The 18,250-nt window shown below is 43.0% G+C and overlaps 1 protein-coding gene across 2 annotated transcripts in view; it reads right to left on the reverse strand.

Annotated features, from left to right (window-relative positions):
- Window positions 1-414: 414 nt before the first annotated feature.
- Window positions 415-18,250, reverse strand: part of TFAP2D (transcription factor AP-2 delta) — a 57,666-nt gene continuing 39,830 nt past the window's right edge. For both annotated transcript variants that reach the window (XM_007061718.3, XM_043542128.1), the window contains one exon: window positions 415-5,920. In XM_007061718.3, coding sequence (XP_007061780.1) covers window positions 5,701-5,920 — 220 coding nt within the window. In that variant the 3' untranslated portion in view covers window positions 415-5,700. The remainder of the gene's footprint in view (window positions 5,921-18,250) is intronic.

Here is an 18,250-nt window from a genome sequence, read left to right on the forward strand (position 1 = left end):
CATAGACAAAGGATAGTCATGGCCCTAAGGCACTGGCTTGGGACTCACGATATCTAAGTTCAGCTCTTGGTATTATTGCAGACTTCTTACATAACCATGAGCAAATTGCTTAATCTCTCTGGCCCTCAGTTTTCCATCTGTAAAATGGGCATATGATACTTCCATTCTCTCACCTGCACTTTGTCTGCTTCATCTATCTAGATTGTCAGCTTTTCAAGGCAAGTATTGTCTTTTACTGCATGTATGTACAGTGTCTAGCACAATGGGGTCTCATTATTAGCTGGGGCACCCTCTCGGTACTACTACAATATAAGTGCATAATATAATAATGCTGGTTGCTGTCACATGGTCCTACTGTTAAATCTTTAATCTTTCTTCATAGACAGAAATTATTTTCCAGCGCCAGACATCAGGTTAAATCAACATAGATTTTATTGCCGTGATATGTTCTGTTGAATGTGGTTGTTATCTAAAGAGACTCATGTAAAACGGATAGGTCATATAGGAAATAGAAATATAAAAGATTATGTTCTTTACCACTGAATTATAAATAAAATAAAATTAAATTGAAGGAGAAAACTAAAACCTAATCCCCTAACAATAAATAGGACATTGCTTGTTTGTGACCAAGTGCACAGTCACATTTAATACAATCACAACAGCTGCTGTACAGAATGAAGTTCATCATACAAATTAAATAAAATTTTAAAAAATAACAGCAATAAAAAAGGTCGGTTCTTTCAATGTGACCTTCACTTGGCAAAGAAAACTGAAATAATATTCTTCTCCCTCCCAATCAACTATATTTTGAGTCTTGTAGAATCTGTAATGGGGGCAGAAGAGAGGATATGATTATAATTACAGTCCCGTATAATTATTGTCATTGATTTTCCTTTGTGTTGCAAGGTTGGATCGTCTATTAATACTGTTTTTTTCTCTTCCTTTAAAGTAAATAATTAGAGCAGCCGAGTTGCCTCTCTGAAGGATAAAAGAAAGTCAGATTCTCAGGGAATTAATCATCAGCCCTTTTGGATTGATGATTTGTAAGACCAAAAAAAGTCTAACGTGATTAGAAAAAGCATTCAGAGACAACGAACTATCAGGAAATAAAAATGCCATTTCCTTGGTCAAGTGTCAGCTGTGCCAGTGAGTCAATTTCAAAAGGAAGAGACAAGCAGGGACAATATTTACACAAAAGCCTATGATTTGGGAGGACTATACATTGTCTGGTTGCCATATCTTTTAGCAAAAAATGGACTAGAATCTTCAAAGAACGGATGCCTTGTCGGGTTTGGAGAGCTGACTGTCTTTTCCTAATGGATATTTGGAGAAGGGGGGAAAGCTAGGGGCCAAATTCATTCTTGGTGTCACTCCATCAAAACAATGGAGTGACACCTGCAAGGAGGTAGGTACTAAAGCTGCAGCAATCTGCTTGCTAGCATTCCAACATCAAGAACAAGTTTCTCTGCATCTTTGAACTTTAACTGGTAGAGTCATGACCATTCATCTGCTGGGCTCACTCACTGCAACAAGTGTGTAGGAATTCCACTAATTCTCTCTCTACCTGCTGTGTAAAGGGCATACGTTACTCTCTCCTTAATGTGCATTTGTAGCTCTTAATAACATTATGGGGTGCTACATGAGAACACTCAGGTCTAGTGTTTAGAGCAAGGGCTGAAAGTGTGGACTACAGGGTTTTATTCTCAGTTCTGCCACTGATTTACTGGCTGACCTTGGGCAAGTGATTTAGGGCCAGGTTTGGATCCCCTTGCTCCCAATGAATAATACCCTAATTCCGTCAGTAAGGTCATCACTATTAGTCAGTGGGACTACTCATAGATTAAGCTGCTACTGAACCAAAGTAAGAGTAGCAATATCTGGCCCTTAATCTCTGTGTCAAAAGGAGAATTATACTCATTTACTTACCACTTCTTGGGGTTTCTGAGGCTTACTTAATAAAGCTTTATAGAGCACCTTGGATGGAAGATGCCGTATAAGTGCAAAGCATTCTTAATAGTGTTGTCAGTGAGAGCAGGTGCTAACTGAGCTGCAGAAATGTCAAAGGCTGGGTGGCCTGGTTCAATTAAATAAGACCTGATCCAAACATTCACACAAAACTTGAGCCACAGCTCTATCCTGGGGGGTTAAAAAAAAACTGTGGTTCATTTTTTTTGCCTTGGATTTCAGCCATGGGAAAGATGTTTCTAACCTGAGTAGAGTGAGGAATTCGTGGATATGTCATCAGAGAGCTTGTTCCAGGCCTAATTTCTAGATCAGAAATGTACACATATATTTGCATATACTTTGGATAAATACCCACCATTCTGGATACTTCTTTGAATCTAACTTCAAGCCATTGCCCATCATTCAGGCTGATCTAATTCATTAATTGGGATTGGCATGCTTTCCATTGATAGCAAGCTTGAAATCTAAGTGGTAACCCTCAAAAAGCTAAACTGACATAAGCAAGTTTTAAAACCATTTCAGTGCATCTATATTAGGGGTTTGCACTGGTGTAACTAGCCTGATTTTAAATCAGTTCAATTACATTGGTGCAACTTTTCTGTATAGATAAGGCCTGAGAAAGGAAAAGGAGGGGACATGTTTGTGTGCATGTGTAGGTAGGGTGGATAAGAATTTAGCCTGGGATTTTCAAGGATCCTAAGGGAGTTAGTTGCTCAAATCCCATTGAATTCCAAAGGTATTTTGGCATCTAATTCTCTCAATGTCTTTGAAAATTCCAGCCATTTAAACAGAACTTACAAATATTTTCCCCTCCAAAGAAAGTAAATAAATCCATTGAAAAGACTGAGAACAAACAAGCAAACACAGAGAATACATGAGCTTCAATTAGGTTCCCAAACAGCCTTTTGAAGTGTTTTGCATTCAAAGGGTTTCAGGGGAGCAAAGAAGAGAAATAGGAGTATGAGCTGAGCTATAAGAAAGACCACAAATGAAAAGAATCTCATTGACTTGAAACCATTTTGGATCAGGCCTTAAGTGATTCCTTTCTAAGAACTTCTAGTGGACAATAGGGCATAAGTGTGGGATGCCGGGGCTTAAACAGCACACAATTTCTATTAATGTTAAGTGGGTAGAACAGTAACCCAAGATACAAATAATGTCCTCCATAGCTCCAACAGAAAATGTAAGTATTTTAAGAGTAAAGATTGTAGAGACATTAGAATTTATATTGAACACCATGTTTCTTGAAATAGGGTCATGTAAGCATTATTTCTTGGCTCAGATATTTGATCAATTTTATAATTGAGTGCAATGTCTGGGCAGAATTCATGACCACAGATACTTTGGTGCCTTTGTAGAAAGTATTTCAAAATTTGTAATGTCATTGGAAAATAATGGGGAAAAAATTGAGAATGTATTTGTAGTCTCTCTCCCACACACACACCATTTTATAGAACAAGCTGTACAGCTTGTCAAAAATGGTCATAATTCAAAACTTTGATGAAAAAAATTGCAAAAATGTTATTTTTTCCCCTTGTTTCCCACCCCTACCCCCAGGAGTTCTAATATTGATTTATTCAAGTTTTTTTGGAGCTAGGGAATGTGCCTCTTTTTATTTGTCAGCTGAATTTCATTATACTTTCATAATGTGGTAAATCTGAAGATATTTTTAAAAAGGAAATTGACATTAGGGGGATACTGTTATCTTAAAAAAAATCCGGGGCCAAATCCCGAGAAATACTGAGCACCTGTAACTCCCAATAGTTTGGGGGAGTTGGGTTGGGCACAAGTCACTTAACACCTCTTAAGGTTTTGCTTTTTGTTTATTTTTGCTTATTTATTTCATTATTTTTTGTATTTCTCTCAGCTTGGGAATGAAAATCAATGAATGAGTTTCTGTTTTGCTTATAGTCAGTGGCTAGTGAATTTCATTTTCAAGCTTCTCATGTTCTAACGCAATCCTGCCATGTCTGAGCTGCAAACATTGCATGAAAATGTTTTTCTTTCACAACTGTTTCCACAGGAATTTTTAAAAAAAATATCTCAGGGAAACTTTTGCACAGGTCTTAGATTTTATATAAAAAATCCTTGTTTCTGCAAAGGGCTAAATTTGACTCAGTAGTGACTCCTTAACAGTTGGTAGGTTTCCTGAAGCTCAATCAGCTCTCAATAAATTTATGAATCCTGCTCCCAATGAAATTAATGGCATAACTCCCACTGGCTTCAGTGGGAATAGGACTGGGCCACAATTGACTCACTTCCTTCAACACTTCAACTCTTCCTGAAGGCCAGTTTTTGTAATCCCAGCTTGGTTGTCCTATCTACTTACAGCCAAGGCACTCTTGCAAGCGCAACAGTATTTTTTCTTCCCCAATAAAGAGATATGATGGAAAAAAGAAGTGATAAGCTAATGAAATAAAACTCCTCTGGCATGAATTGGCTGGATGGAACTAACCCAAGACAAGGCAAAGTAGAATCAGACCGGAGACACTTTTGGCTTGAAGTGAGTTGAGCCTGGAGGATGCTATGGCTGGCTTCATTTTAGATGATGAGTGTGGCAGGTGGTAAAGTGAGGCTTTAGAAATACGTAAGCAAGGCCTTTAAATCTCTGGCTGCCGTGGACAAGACCAATCTATCCCTAGACATCATTTATTTGAATTGGGATTTAAAAGAACAAAACAACACCCCCCCCCCCCGCCCGCCTCTGATCTGTGAGTGGGTGTTTTTGGAACCTCCTGAGTCCCAGATGTATTGCTAAAGACAATCAAGCTGCAGAAACAAGCCACTGAAGAAAAGAAAATCATCGTAAAATCAAAGCAAAACAAAAGACCTCTCCAACCACCTGCATCAATCGATTTGAATACAGATCCAGATATAGTTGACTGCAGTTTTGGAATTCAACTGCCAATACTAGGGGCCGATAAGGAATAAGGGACAGAAGCCTATCATTTAATCTGACCTCCAATGATTACAGTTACTAGGGCTTTTGCTGAAATTATCAAGGCTCTTTCATTTTAGACTGTGATGTCCTTCACATGAGAGGCATCAGGGCTGCTTCTTGAACAATCAGGACAGTTCTCTGGCATGCTTTGGCATAATTCCAATGCAGATTTACCATAAATTCCCACACTGGGCTGTGAACCCCAACTATTGAGTGGTCCACTCTTCCCAGGACATAAAGGTTCTTCTCTTTCCCCTTTCCAAGTTTCCATACTGTCTTCTGATGGTCAGCTGATTGGGCCAGCTTGGTGGGGCAAAGGAGGCACTCTTTCCATTTTATCCGTCACATGGGCGAAGTTATAATGCCAGCTCTGTGTTATCCCACGACTCTGGTGCTTGCCCCATCCCTAACTCTGCTGCCGGATAAGGAAGTGCTTCGAGTGAGCCCCAGGCAAATCACGCGTGCCACCTCATCTGAGTCTGGAAGTGCTTATAAAAAACAGTGTTCGTGTATCATTGGGAACGATCAAACACTACGTGCACAAAATAATAATTTAGAGCAACATAAATAAAAAAATGACAATTTCATCACACAATTTACTGTACACTGCTTTTCTCAGAGGTTTTTTTTTTTATCTTTTTCTTTTTTCCCCTCCCTTTTTTTTTTTGTTTTTTTTGTTTGTTTTGTTTTGTTTTTTGGTCCACTGGAGATCAATCACCCGCAATGATATATATATTTAAAAAAGAAAAATATCAGCAGCAAGACTCTCTGGAAATAGATTCTGTTTGATGTAGCTAGTCCGTCTTTTCTGTTTTGCCCTCTTTCACAGCAGCCTCTGAAGTTTTCCTCAGGGGGGTTTTCTCCAAGTTGGCGTGTCCTTGGCCAGATTCTGCTGCTCCTCCGTTTTTGTGCGATGTGTGTTTTTCCAAGTAGTTCAGCATTTCACTGAGAACAGTTTGGAAAGTGCTTAGGGCAGCACATATTGCAGGAGTTCCAAAGCCGTGAGTGATCAAACTATACATGGGAGAGAGACAGGGAGACAGAAAGAAAAGAAATATTGAAGAGTTTACTGGGCACTGATTGTCTTGTAATGAAATTCAAGACTTTTCCCCTCAAATATTTATTGCCTTTGGAGGAAAAAAATAAAAGAAAACCAGACTTGATGCAACTTCAAAGGGGGTGTTTTTGCAGTAGGAGGATCAGGTTTGAACCACCTAGAGCCAGCTTCTCAGAGGATGTACCACCATTGACTTCAATGGGGCTATGCCAATTCACGCTAGCTGAGAATCTGTCCCCTACGCTCACTGGAATTGCTGGGTTTTAATCACAGTAGGGTTAACAACATCTTTCTGTGGTAGATTAAATAAATTCTGTATAGTTTGCTGAGTGTTCCAGATGAGACCATTAAAATCCAAGGGCCTGATTGCTATGCACATGCATTACAGATCCTAAGGTAGTTTTAGTTAAGATAAAGGTTTGTCCTAGTGTTATTGTAATGCTGACAGACCCCGGTAATTGGGATCAAACCTGGGACATCTGAAGCTTATTGTATGAGTCTCTACTGCAGGGATTGGCAACTTTTGTCACACAGCCTGTCAGGGAAATCTGCTGGCAGGCCAGGACGGTTTGTTTACCTGCAGCGTCTGCAGGTTTGGCTGATGGCAGCTTCCACTGGCCGCGGTTTGCCATTCCAGGCCAATGGGAGCTGTGGGAAGTGGCAGCCAGCACGTCCCTTGGCCCATGCTGCTTCCCGCAGCCCCCATTGGCCTGGAATGGCAAACCGCGGCCAGTGGGAGCTGCCATCAGCCAAACCTGCGGACGCTGCAGGTAAACAAACCGTCCTGGCCCGCCAGCGGATTTCCCTGACAGGCTGCCTGCCAAAAGTTGCCAATCCCTGCCCTACTGCATGAGCTAAAAGCCACATGCCTCTTAGCTAAGGCTGTAGCAGACACATTAATCTCTAGATAGTCTATGTGCTACTAGAGGGGGACAGTGCACCCCACCAAGCCTGGGTTACATCATAACACAGTCTTTTACCTGCTGCTCCTCCTGCTCTGCACCCCAAGAGTGGCTACATTTTAGTGGTGCTGCACAGATATAGTTGATAAAGTGCTTTGAGATTAACGGTGCAGCACTCTTCTATGGTTTATTTTATATCTTTTGTTATATAACAATAGGCAAAATCCTGCTGCTGGGGAAATACTGAAGAGGCAGTGTATGGGATAGCTGCTGTTTTGGACAATAAAGAGGATTCAACCAGTAACCTCACAAGCAAAAGGCGTAAGTGCTTATAGCTTGAGCTAAAGACCCACACTTGGTAAGCATGGCTGTAACAGACTCAGATCCTCTGTGGATCAGGGATGGGGTGGACACACACGCACACTGATCAGTGAATTTCACTTGCAGGAAGTGAATGCTCCCTGCTGCTCAATGGTGACTCCTCTGGCTGGCTGAGGAATGGCACTGACAAGCACCAGAGATCCATTAACCCCTTCCGTTAAAAAACAATGGGCTATCATGGGGGATTCCCTCTGTGGTGGAGATTGGAGAGAGTGGTTTAATGCACTAAAACACCTGCAGTTCTGTCAGGAAGCACCTCCTGTATTCTGCAGAGCAAGGACAAGTCTCAGCATTTTGGCTCCCCAGCCTGACCACACATTTTAGAAATAAGTGAGAGCTTGTTGACAAGAAGTTGGAGGAAGCTGAGTGGGGATTAGGGTTGCCGGGTGTTCAGTTTTGGACTGGAAAGCCCAGTCTAAAAGGGACCCTCCCAGTTCTGGTCAGCGCTGCTGACCAGGCTGTTAAAAGTGCGGTCGGCTCCCTACCCAGCTCCCTACACAGCTCCTGGGAAGCTGCTGGCATTTATCTCTGGCTCCTAGGCGGCGGGATGGTCCCCAGCACCAGCTCAACGGCTCCCTGTGGCTAGGAACCATGACCAATGGGACCTGAGGGGGTGGTGCATGAAGGCACGGGCAGCATGCAGAGTCACTGGGTCGTGCCTCTGCTTAGGAGCCAGAGAGATGCTGGCAGCTTCCTGGGAGCCATCTGAGGTAAACGCCAGCTGAAGCCCGCATCCTGCACTCCCCCTTGCACCTGAAGCCCCTGCCCCAGCCCAGATCCCCCTCCTGCACCCTGAACCCCTCATTTCTGGCCCCACCCCAGAGCCCACACCCCCTAGCCCAGAGACCATACCCCATTCTGCACCCCAAGCCCCTGTCCTAGCCCGTACCCCCTCCAGCATCCCAAACCCCTCATCTCTGGCCTCATCCCAGAGCCTGCACCCCCAGCCGGAGCCCTCACCCGCTCCTGTACCCCAACCCCATGCCCCAGGTTGGAGCTCTCTCCTGTACCCCAAACCCCTCATCTCTGACCCCACCCTAGAGCCCACACCTCAGAGCCCATATCCCCTCTGATACCCTAACTCCCTGCCTCAGCCCCTAGCCCCCTCCCACACTCCAATCCTCTGTCCCAGCCCAGTGCGAGTGAACAAGGGTGGGGGAGAGTGAGCAACAGAGGGAGGGGGATGGAGTGAGTGGGGGCGTGGCCTTGGGAAAGGGGCGGGGCAAGGATGTTCGGTTTTCTGCAAACAGAAAGTTGGCAACCCTTGTGGGGATCAGCGGAAAAGTTCCAAACACAGGGCACTTGCGCTTCAGACAGGCTTGACTTTCTGCCTCTCCTAGAAGCAGGAAGTACCACAAATCTTAGGGAGAGTCATGGTCTTTTGAGATATCTGACTGAAGTGTGGAGAGTTCAGTAAGTCAGACACCTTGGAGAAGTCCCTAGACATTGGAATCTGAATTTCCCCATCTTCCGAGGGTTCCCATCAATACTAGAGTAATAACTAGTGCCTATGTAGCATTTTTCAACCATACGTCCCAAAGCACTTTTCAAAGGTAGTAAGCATCATTACCCCCATTTTACAGATGGGAAAAAACATTAACAATGACTACTTAACAATTACTGAATAATAATATCTGGAGGCCCCATTGGGCTTCATTTTAGTTATAGTAAATGAGGCAAATCTAATTATTTTCATACTGTAGAGTCTTTTCCTCTCAGGACAGGGACAGTGCCTTTTTTATGTTTTGAAAGTGCCTGGCACACTGGACAAAAGATTAATATTTACACCAATATTGCCATCTTATGCGACATTTGCTGTTTTCCTTAAAGTCCATGCTTCTGGAGTCATGTGATTACAGAGGATCTCAATTTACATTCTGATAGTGTAAGTTTCAATCCCTCATGACTGCGGAGAAAAGCTCTAAAATACAAACCCTAAAGGCTGCAATACCAGCAGGCAAATAAAAGGAACCCCAAATGTCAGGAATTAAGCTCATTATTTTTAAGCCACTTTCCTGATCTTTCAGGGCCTGGTTTATGATTTTGGAATGGCCAGGGTTGTGTACACTGCAATACACAAGAAATATTTGTTAGCTTATATTCAGGCGAAAGACGTGAAGTTCCTCTGATAGTTGCCAGTAAGCACTGTCATTTTGTTTGTTTTCCACATGATTATAGGAAAGCCAAAGGCCCATGAATATGTAAGAATATGCATTTGTGCAAAGGATTGTGCAAAAGTGATTTATTAAAGCCCAGCCCCCCTCCTCCCCCCTCTGTTTTTAAACATTCCGGTCATCCAGTCAGAGAATAGAAACAATACCATGTGACTAAGATGGCCTGTCACATCATGAAGAGCAAAGAGGGAATACTATATCGAACACGCCCAGGGCACAGCTCACCAGCAGCCCATCAGTGTATACAAGTGGGCAGATCTCAAATAATGAACAGAACTGTAAAAACCACCACCTGTCTGCAAACCCTGGACAGGCTGGAAAAAGAGCTGTCTACCTGGTGTCAAAACAAGTCAGCATCATAACTAGAGCTGACTGGAAAATGGTTTCTTTTTCTGTGGAAAAAATCATGTTCTGAGTGAAAAACAAAAACCGAAATATTTTGATTCTGAAATGCCACCTCAGGAGTTGTAGATCAAGCGCCTCATGTTCCCATTCTTCTCTATCGGTTGGGCTCCCTCACAGGATCACATCTCCCATCATGCACCCCGGTCACACGACCGCCCTAATACCCAGTCTCCCTTCCTCCAAAAGAAACAGGTTTGAAGACAATTTTTTGACCAGCCCCACTGTGTATAATTTACTGTCCCCGTTCTACTGATGAGGTACAGTGAGGCTGAGTGAAGACGTCCTTTACTCTTTATCACAGTAATTCACCTGGCCCCACCATTTTTTTTAACCCTTTGAAAATGCTGGGAAGCTTGGATAATTTCCCTTTACCAGCAGCACTAAGTTGATTCCAGTCAGAGGAGAAAGGATGGACCTATGTTGAAAGCACAGGGCTGGGAGACGGAAGACTCAGGGCAAAGTATTTAACTGCAGGTCCATAGCATCCACATTTAGGTACCGAAATAAAAGTGGTCCTGGTTCTCAGAGTGCTGGGCATCAAAACAATCTGGCGAGGGGGCTCAACATCTCTGAATCAAGTCACTTTTATTAAGGTACCTAAATATGGGTTGAGGAGCCTAAAATCAAGCAGTTGAGTTTGGAAATCTTGGTCTGAGGTATTCACAAGTCTGCTGCCCTCCTCCTTGTGTGACCTCTAATTAAGTCACTTCACCTTTCCAAAATAGGGGTAATAATATATCACAGGAATATTGCAAGGCTAAATTAACTGGGTTTTGTACCATGCATTGAGATCTTCACATGGAAGAAGTTATTTAGGGTCAATGTGTTATAACCATTACCCAGCATATATTCCTGCCTACAGGCATGCCTAGTGTTATGATGCAATTATGGCAGCTCATGTTTTAACGATGTCCTTACTTAAAATTAAAACATCACAGTGTGCCTGAAGGCTTGGACTCTAGTTTGGCAGCTACCTCAAGCATTCCTGCTCACCCCAGGCGGGTGGCGTACCGTTGCATCGCAAAAGAAACATGCTCACTCTTCATGGGTGGTGCCATCTGCACCAATTTTTAATACCCTAATTAAAAAAGCAAAAACAGAAACAGGACCCACTTCCCAAGCTTCTGGGAACATGAACATCCCCAAAAAACATAAGTGACTATCCAAATTTCACAACACGCTGCATCTGACTGGCAGCAACCACACACAGCTCCCAGAGGAGATCCCAGCAACTGAAGAGAGAACTAAAACAGAGCCTGATTTCCTGACTCATGCCAAGTGGCACCTTACTCCACAAGTGCTCCCATTGACCTCAAGAGTCCTTTTGTATTTCATTTGCAGGTTGCCTGTAGGATCTAAGGGCTTGATTCGGATACTTTCCCTCAGGTTAAGTGGCATAAGGAAGCCCCCTGGAACACGTGTGGAGTCTGAGTAAAGGTGTCAGATACTACAGGGATAGAGAACTCTATAAAACTATACAGCTAGCCTGCAGGCTCAAAGACACTACCCCAGTCAGCTCCCTTCATAGCCAAACACGTGATAGGAAAATGCCATCATAAAGGGATGGGCTTTTCCATACCATGGAGAGCAAAGATGGGTTCTGATGGGACAGAAAAAAGGGTTCTAGAATCTAGGGACCTCCACCAAAAACATCCTGCTCCACAGAGCTCAAATCTTGTGGCTGATTTCACCTATCAGGAGAGTCCATATGGAAAGAGACTGTCTCCAAGGCAGCCAAGCCCCAGACCATAAAATGTTTTGTCACAAGACTGACAACACTCAGAATTTCACTAGAGAGCAAATATAAAGCTAGTGCCCTCTATACACCATAGTACAGCATGCATGGCTTGGCACATGAGCTGTTATGTTCTGCACTAGCTGAAGTTCCTGGGTGTTTGTCAAGGATAGTCTCAAGAAGCGCACATGATATGGTAGCAGGTCAGGCTAGAGAGTGTAAGCGTCTGGATATCCAGGTGGCGGTCTGGATCTGAAAAAAAAAAAAGTCACAACCTTCTGGCTGTGGGTGAAAAGCATTGTCCTTGACACCTGTTGCTGCTAGAGAATCCAGGTGCAAATAGAGGCCCCAAAGAACTCGTAGGTTGAAGACCGCTTTGAAAGAGGTAGGGCTCAGACAAACCAAATGCCTTCCCAGTTCTCTTTCCACCTATGCATCAACATCACCTCCGGCTTGTGTGGCAGACAAAACAGAGGTGATAAACTGAATGAGCTTTAGGCAATTCACAACCATCCACACCCCTCCCTTGGGCAGAGGAACTGCGCTGTCGGGGTCTGATGAAAAAAGAGAGTTCAAACTGAGTGCCAGCAGCATATCGCCAGCCCCAAGCGTTCAGAAGTCACGAGTCAGGCCCCCAGAATCACAAGATTTAATTTAAAATAGTCAGCTTTTAAAAAATAATAATTTTTAGGTTCTTTTGATTTGCCTTTTGGGTTTTGAACCTTAGGGGTCACATTGCTCAGCTTTTCTCCACAAACACAAGGGCTAGAAGCTTACTCTCTTAAATCAATGAGAGAATCACCTGACTCCTGGAATTAGGGCTTTAAGGAAAGCATCAAATATCACAAGACTCACAGTAAAATCATGAGAGCTGGCAACACTGGCAATGCAGCCCCCGCAAAACCTTTGACAAAATGATAGCTGCACAAAGCTACATGAACGAGACTTTGGGCAAGCCGATGAGAAAAAACCCGAGCCAAAGGAACTCTATTGTTCATTGCTGCCTAGGCCAGTAGTACAGTCTACGCTTTGTGACCGATGGTGTCAAAGACAGTTAATAAGAAAAAAAGAAAGGATCGGTATGGACAGTGTCACCAGATCACTCACCAAGGAAAGCAATGCAATTTCAGGCCTAAAAACCAGGCCTAAAGCCAGACTAAAAGAGGTCAAGGAAGGTGGAAAGCTCTAGATGGCGCCAGAGCTATGTGACCACAAACTTCTTAATGCACCTGGCTTCTTCCAGTTCATGCATCTACACTGAAGGCAGCTTTCAATAAGCAAGAGGAATGGAATCAAGACAGCAGCTGCTGCACGTTCCGGTGGTGACGTGACAAAGGGAGAGTGGTATAAATGCAGTATAAATGGGTGTGTAATGATAACATCGGTAAGGCTCTGGAGTTTGGGTGTAATACTGGAGTTTTTAAAAAAAAGTGTTGAATTTCAAAACCTATTTGCACTGATTTTTTTTTTAACTTTGAAAAAGAAGGAAGTTACAGCAGTCCTGCTCCTGATTTCTGAGCCTCTAGTTTCTAGGGTGACCAGATGTCCTGATTTTATAGGCACTGTCCCGATTTTTGGGTCTTTTTCTTATATAGGCTCCTATTACCCCCCACCCCCGTCCCGATTTTTCACATTTGCTGTCTGGTCACCCTACTGGTTTCTAGCATGCCACTTTCCTTGTCATCATGTCAATATCATGCCAAACAGCCACCGGAAACTGACAGCCTCAATCACAGCGATTATCAAGCCATAAAAACGCCTGCTGAAAAAATGTCTGTTGAAAGTTGCTTTGTGTCATCCAGAGTGTTAGGCAGAAAACAATTTCATTCACAATTATGCTGATTATTTTTACTGTATGTTTTCAAGCTGTTATTTTATTTCTCCGTTGACTTAAGATTTCCAAAGGTTTTCTTCTTGCTTCTTTTGCCAGTTCCTCCCACTGGCACAAGTGTCACTTGCACGAAAATAATATTTCTAATGCCACCATGCCAATTTTCACATCACCTGGCTCCAGAAGCTGGAACTTGGATTAAAATGCCAAATATTGTGGGCCCAGGAATAAAACTGTGAGGGTTGGCAACACTGAGATGTCATTTTTATGGTACTATTTTTCAGAGTAATAATACAAGTTAAGAATGGAATTTTAAAAGTACCTAAGTAATTTAGGAGCACAGGTCGCATTGATGGGATCTCTGCTTAGGCCTTGTCTACAAACAAAAGTTGTCCCTCTTTAACAATATCAGTTTAATTAAAGTGGTAGAATACTCATACTGTGGATTCAGTTATACCGGTTTAAACACACTGTAACTATGAGCACGTCTTCACTGGCAACGTTAAAGTGCTTTAAAGTGGCTTGTGTGGTCATGGCGCAGCTCCCAGTGCTCTAAAAAACCCACCTCCAGGAGGGGCATCGCTCCCAGCGCTGGTGCATTGTCTATACTGGCACGTTACAGTGGTGAAACTAAACCAAGATTTGCAAAAGTGACTAGTGATTTGGGAGACCTCAGGGTTCAGGTGCTTCACTTGGGATACCTTGAAAGGGCTTAATATTAAAGAAATACTGAGCACACACCCTCTGAATATCAGGCCTCTCTAAAGTATCTCAAACTGGGCACCCAAAACCTGAGGTACCCTAAGTCATTAGTCACTTTGAAAATCTTGGCCTAAATTGTTATTAGTAAAAGCCATTTAAAAAATGTACTGTACAATACTTTTCCTGGCAATGTCTTTCTTTCTTTCTTTCTTTCTTTCTTTCTTTCTTTCTTTCTTTCTTTTTCACATGCCAACATTATTTTGAAAGCAGCTACCATTATGATATCTAGGGCCTAAATTTAAAATCCGAAGCATGTAAAGTTTGTAATGCTGATGTTAGCCTAGACGTTCCTTAAATCCCCTAATAAAACATTTCATTTTACTTTGCTTCCATGACTTACTAGTGCTTTGGGAATAGCCAGAATGCGAAAGGCGGTGTGGGATGATGGACACTGCCCTTTCAGGCTGCAGAAGCCCTTTGGGTACTTTCTTTGCAAATATAATTTTGTGCTTGGAGAGATTTTTCTTTTCTATTTAAAATTCATAGAGTCGTGTTTGTCCACTAGAGAGCACCTATGGCAGGTTTGATGACAAAACCCTGTGCAAGGGTAATTAGGACCTCATAACTGTGTTTTCACTACTGCAGGTCTTGAACTTGGGCCATCTGGATCATGATGCATGAGCCCCCACTACTTGAACTAAAAAACAAAGGTAGTAGCAGACTCATATACTTCTGTATGTAGGGTGACCAGATGGCCCGATAAAATCGGGACTGTCGGTATTTTTAATTCTTTGTCCCGCGTCCCGACTGATGCATGGTCGGGACGCCATTTGTCCCAATATTGCGGCTTTGGCCGTTCGGGCTGCTTTTTTTTTTTTTTTTTTTTGCTTCAGCAACTCCACTTCGGCCGCCTTTTTTTTTTCGTCTGGTCACCCTATCTGTATGTGGGCTGGTCACTAGAAGCAAACAAAAAGCCACTGAGAGGCAGGCATCAATGTGGTTTCACAAATGCTCCCAGCCTTTGGATGGCATTGAGTTTTCCCAGGATTCGCATACTCGCTTCCTGAACTAAGTGATGAATTTTGCCTCGAGCTGTGCAAAAGCTCTCCCATAAGTCCTGTCTGTAGTAAAGTCTTTCATCATGTTTGTAGCCAGGTTATGGAATGATTAACACCAAACCTAGTTCATATCTGTACACGACACGGAAACACATTTCCTAACCCATGGCTCTGCAACATGTACCAGCGTTTGCTGCCTGTTAGGTAACTCATGTTATTGGCATCCTTTAACTCAGATCTAGCATGATTCTTTTGTAGTATAGATCGGAAAACCTAACTATGCTTTTTTAACCAAGTTTAGCACTTTCCTGTTTCCCAGTTCTCCCTGCAGGAAGCCATCTCAGAAGGCATTGACAAGGGAATTTTGAAAAACACCCCAAATCCTTTGTCCAGACTCAAGCAGTATAGGATAATTGTTCAGATTTTCCCAGAATGCACTGATATAAACATGGCTGCATGGTAACAGTGGATGGTCGAACATAGTTAACACACTGTACACCTGCAGTGTAGAGCTGCTGAAACTGTGTTTTCTGTATTCAGGTCAGATAGGCATGTCAGAAGCTAGCTGCACAAACGTGGTGGTATCAGTAGTGTAGATGAGCCTATGGTTTATGCCTGTCTACTAGAGCTGTGTGAAACTCAGCAGTTTGCAGGCTCACAGGGTGGTTCTTTGAAGCTTTTCCTTGCTTTCAGCTTGCATGAGCTTTGAGTTTTGCATTTGAGCAAACCTAGAAACTCTTATTCCTTCAATGGGACTATTCCTGTCCTTAAACACAGGCTTGAGTATCTTGATTAATGGGGGTCTCAACACGAGACGCCACGGCCTGATCTGAGGTTGAAGAATTAAAACACTGGAACACAGGAATTACCACACTGTGTCAGACCCGTGCTCCATCTGTCCAGTATCTGTCACTGATGCTGGCTAGTACCAGATGCAAGAAACTCTGCAGTTGGCAGTTATGGGATAAGCTTTTTCCTAGAGAAAAATTCCTCATCGTACCCAATAAATAAAGGCTAGATTCTTCTCTATGCATGAGAGTTTATATCCCTTCCAATGCTCTTGTTTATGTCCTAAAATTTACTATTCTAGCTCTGGACATTTATGTTGTCCATGTAAATGTGCAGTCTTTTTTTCAATCCTGTTAGACTTTTTTCTCACAATGCTTTTCTTCTTATCAGTTTTGAATTTGCTGCCTTCCAATTTCATTCCACATTCGCTTGTTCTTGCCGTATGAGAGAGTGTAAACAGAAGTTTCCAGTCCACTATGGCTATACTAAACTTGAGTGAAACTACATCCGTTTTATATGTTTTCCACCTAAAGTCATTATCAGCTTAGATTAGAGTGAGAGAGAGAGATTCCAGGCAAAAGCCTGATAGTCTTGCAGTGTTTGCCAAAATGTTTGTGGGCTTTCAGAGCAACTAGTGCAAGTCTGAAGTTTGTAACCCCCAATAAGTATCTAGTGGTTTTGTCACAGGATAGAAAGCTATGCAACATTATAAACTTCTTCATAGTACAGAAGGTAAAATGTATTCCGAGAAAGATTATTATATTGGAATATAGATGGGACAGCAGGTTTGGACTCTTGTTAAAAAATGTCACGGAATATTTGATGGCCGCCAGTGGTCATTACCTCAGTTTTATTGTCTCATCTGGGAAATATTATGTTTGGTGAGCACTGGGCACCCGATTGGCACTCAGGTTACAAATAATGCCACTAATGATTATCTTTGCAATCAAAAAGGGCTACCAATTTATTTAAAAAAAACAATTTTGCAATGTTGATGTATATAATAAGAATGAATAATGAATACATTTCATGAGCATCAAAGCCCTGGACATTATGACAGTGTATAGGCCAATTTAATCCCTGCCCTAAATGATTGCAATATCTTTGACTTTACTCAAGTCGTACCTACTTACATCAGTGGAGAACTTGCCTGAATGAATAGGGCGATCACTTCATCAAGCAGTTTGTGAACTGCACAAAAGCTCACAGCCTGAGTTTGTGTCATTGTACACCACATAATGGAGGAGTGATTAATAGTGTCAAAGGTAAGAAGGATATATTCTTTTTTAACAATATGTTGAACAAATAGGACCAGATTTTCAAAAGATCTCATCATCCAACATGCTCTTTTGTAAATCTGGCCTATAGAGTCTATAATTAGGGAGTGAGTCTCCCACAGGGATAGATGGTTTCTTCTCTTATCAGCGTAGAGGATGCTGACCAGCTGACGTATCTGTGTTGGGAGTCAAGCACACACAGGCCTTTCTGCTTATCGTGATCAAGTCCCTTCCTATCGCGAGGATAGTGATGAACAGCTACTTCTCTGTGTGACCACTAGAGGGCACAACAGCACCCTGGAATGTTAGCAACCATGTCTCAGGCTAAGATTTTGTTGCAGATATTTTTAATAAAAGTCACGGACAGGTCATGGGCAATAAATAAAAATTCACAGAAGCCGAGACCTGTCCCTGACTTCCACTAAAAATATCCCTGACAAAATGGGGAGGCGGGTTCAGCTCAGCACACACTGGTGCTGGAGCTCCAGGGTCCCTCGCTGCTGTAGTGAGTGGGAGCTCCAGGGTCCCCCACAGGTAGCAGCTGAGCAGCTTTGGGGGGGGTTCCCGCCACCTACAGTGAGTGAGAGCTCCAGGGAGTCCCCCCGCCATGGCTGGGAGCTCCAGGGTGTCCCCCCGCCATGGCTGGGTAGCTGCAGGGTTCGCCTGCCACAGCTGGGAGATGCAGGGGGCTGGGAGCTGGGGGGAGCGGGGGGGAACGGCTGGGAGCTCCAGCCGCAGCGCAGAAAATGTCATGGAGGTCAATGGAAGTCACAGATTCTGTGACCTCCATGACATAATCGTAGCCTTAACCATGTCTGAAATGTCTGGGATCAAAGTCTGGACAACATTTCATTTAAAGATGGGTCCAAGCCCATCCCAACGTTTCAGGGTGTTGGGATCCAGAAATTGGTTTGTCCCGTTATAGAGTTAGGGGACAGATCTGAAATTCTGACTCAGGTTCAGATTACAACTGCCACTTCTCTAAACTGGGGAATGTCTGGCTGAAGCCTGTTTCTTATTTTATTGTCCTAGA

Source organism: Chelonia mydas, chromosome 3, assembly GCF_015237465.2.
Source record: "Chelonia mydas isolate rCheMyd1 chromosome 3, rCheMyd1.pri.v2, whole genome shotgun sequence".
Classification (NCBI taxonomy): Eukaryota; Metazoa; Chordata; order Testudines; family Cheloniidae; genus Chelonia; species Chelonia mydas.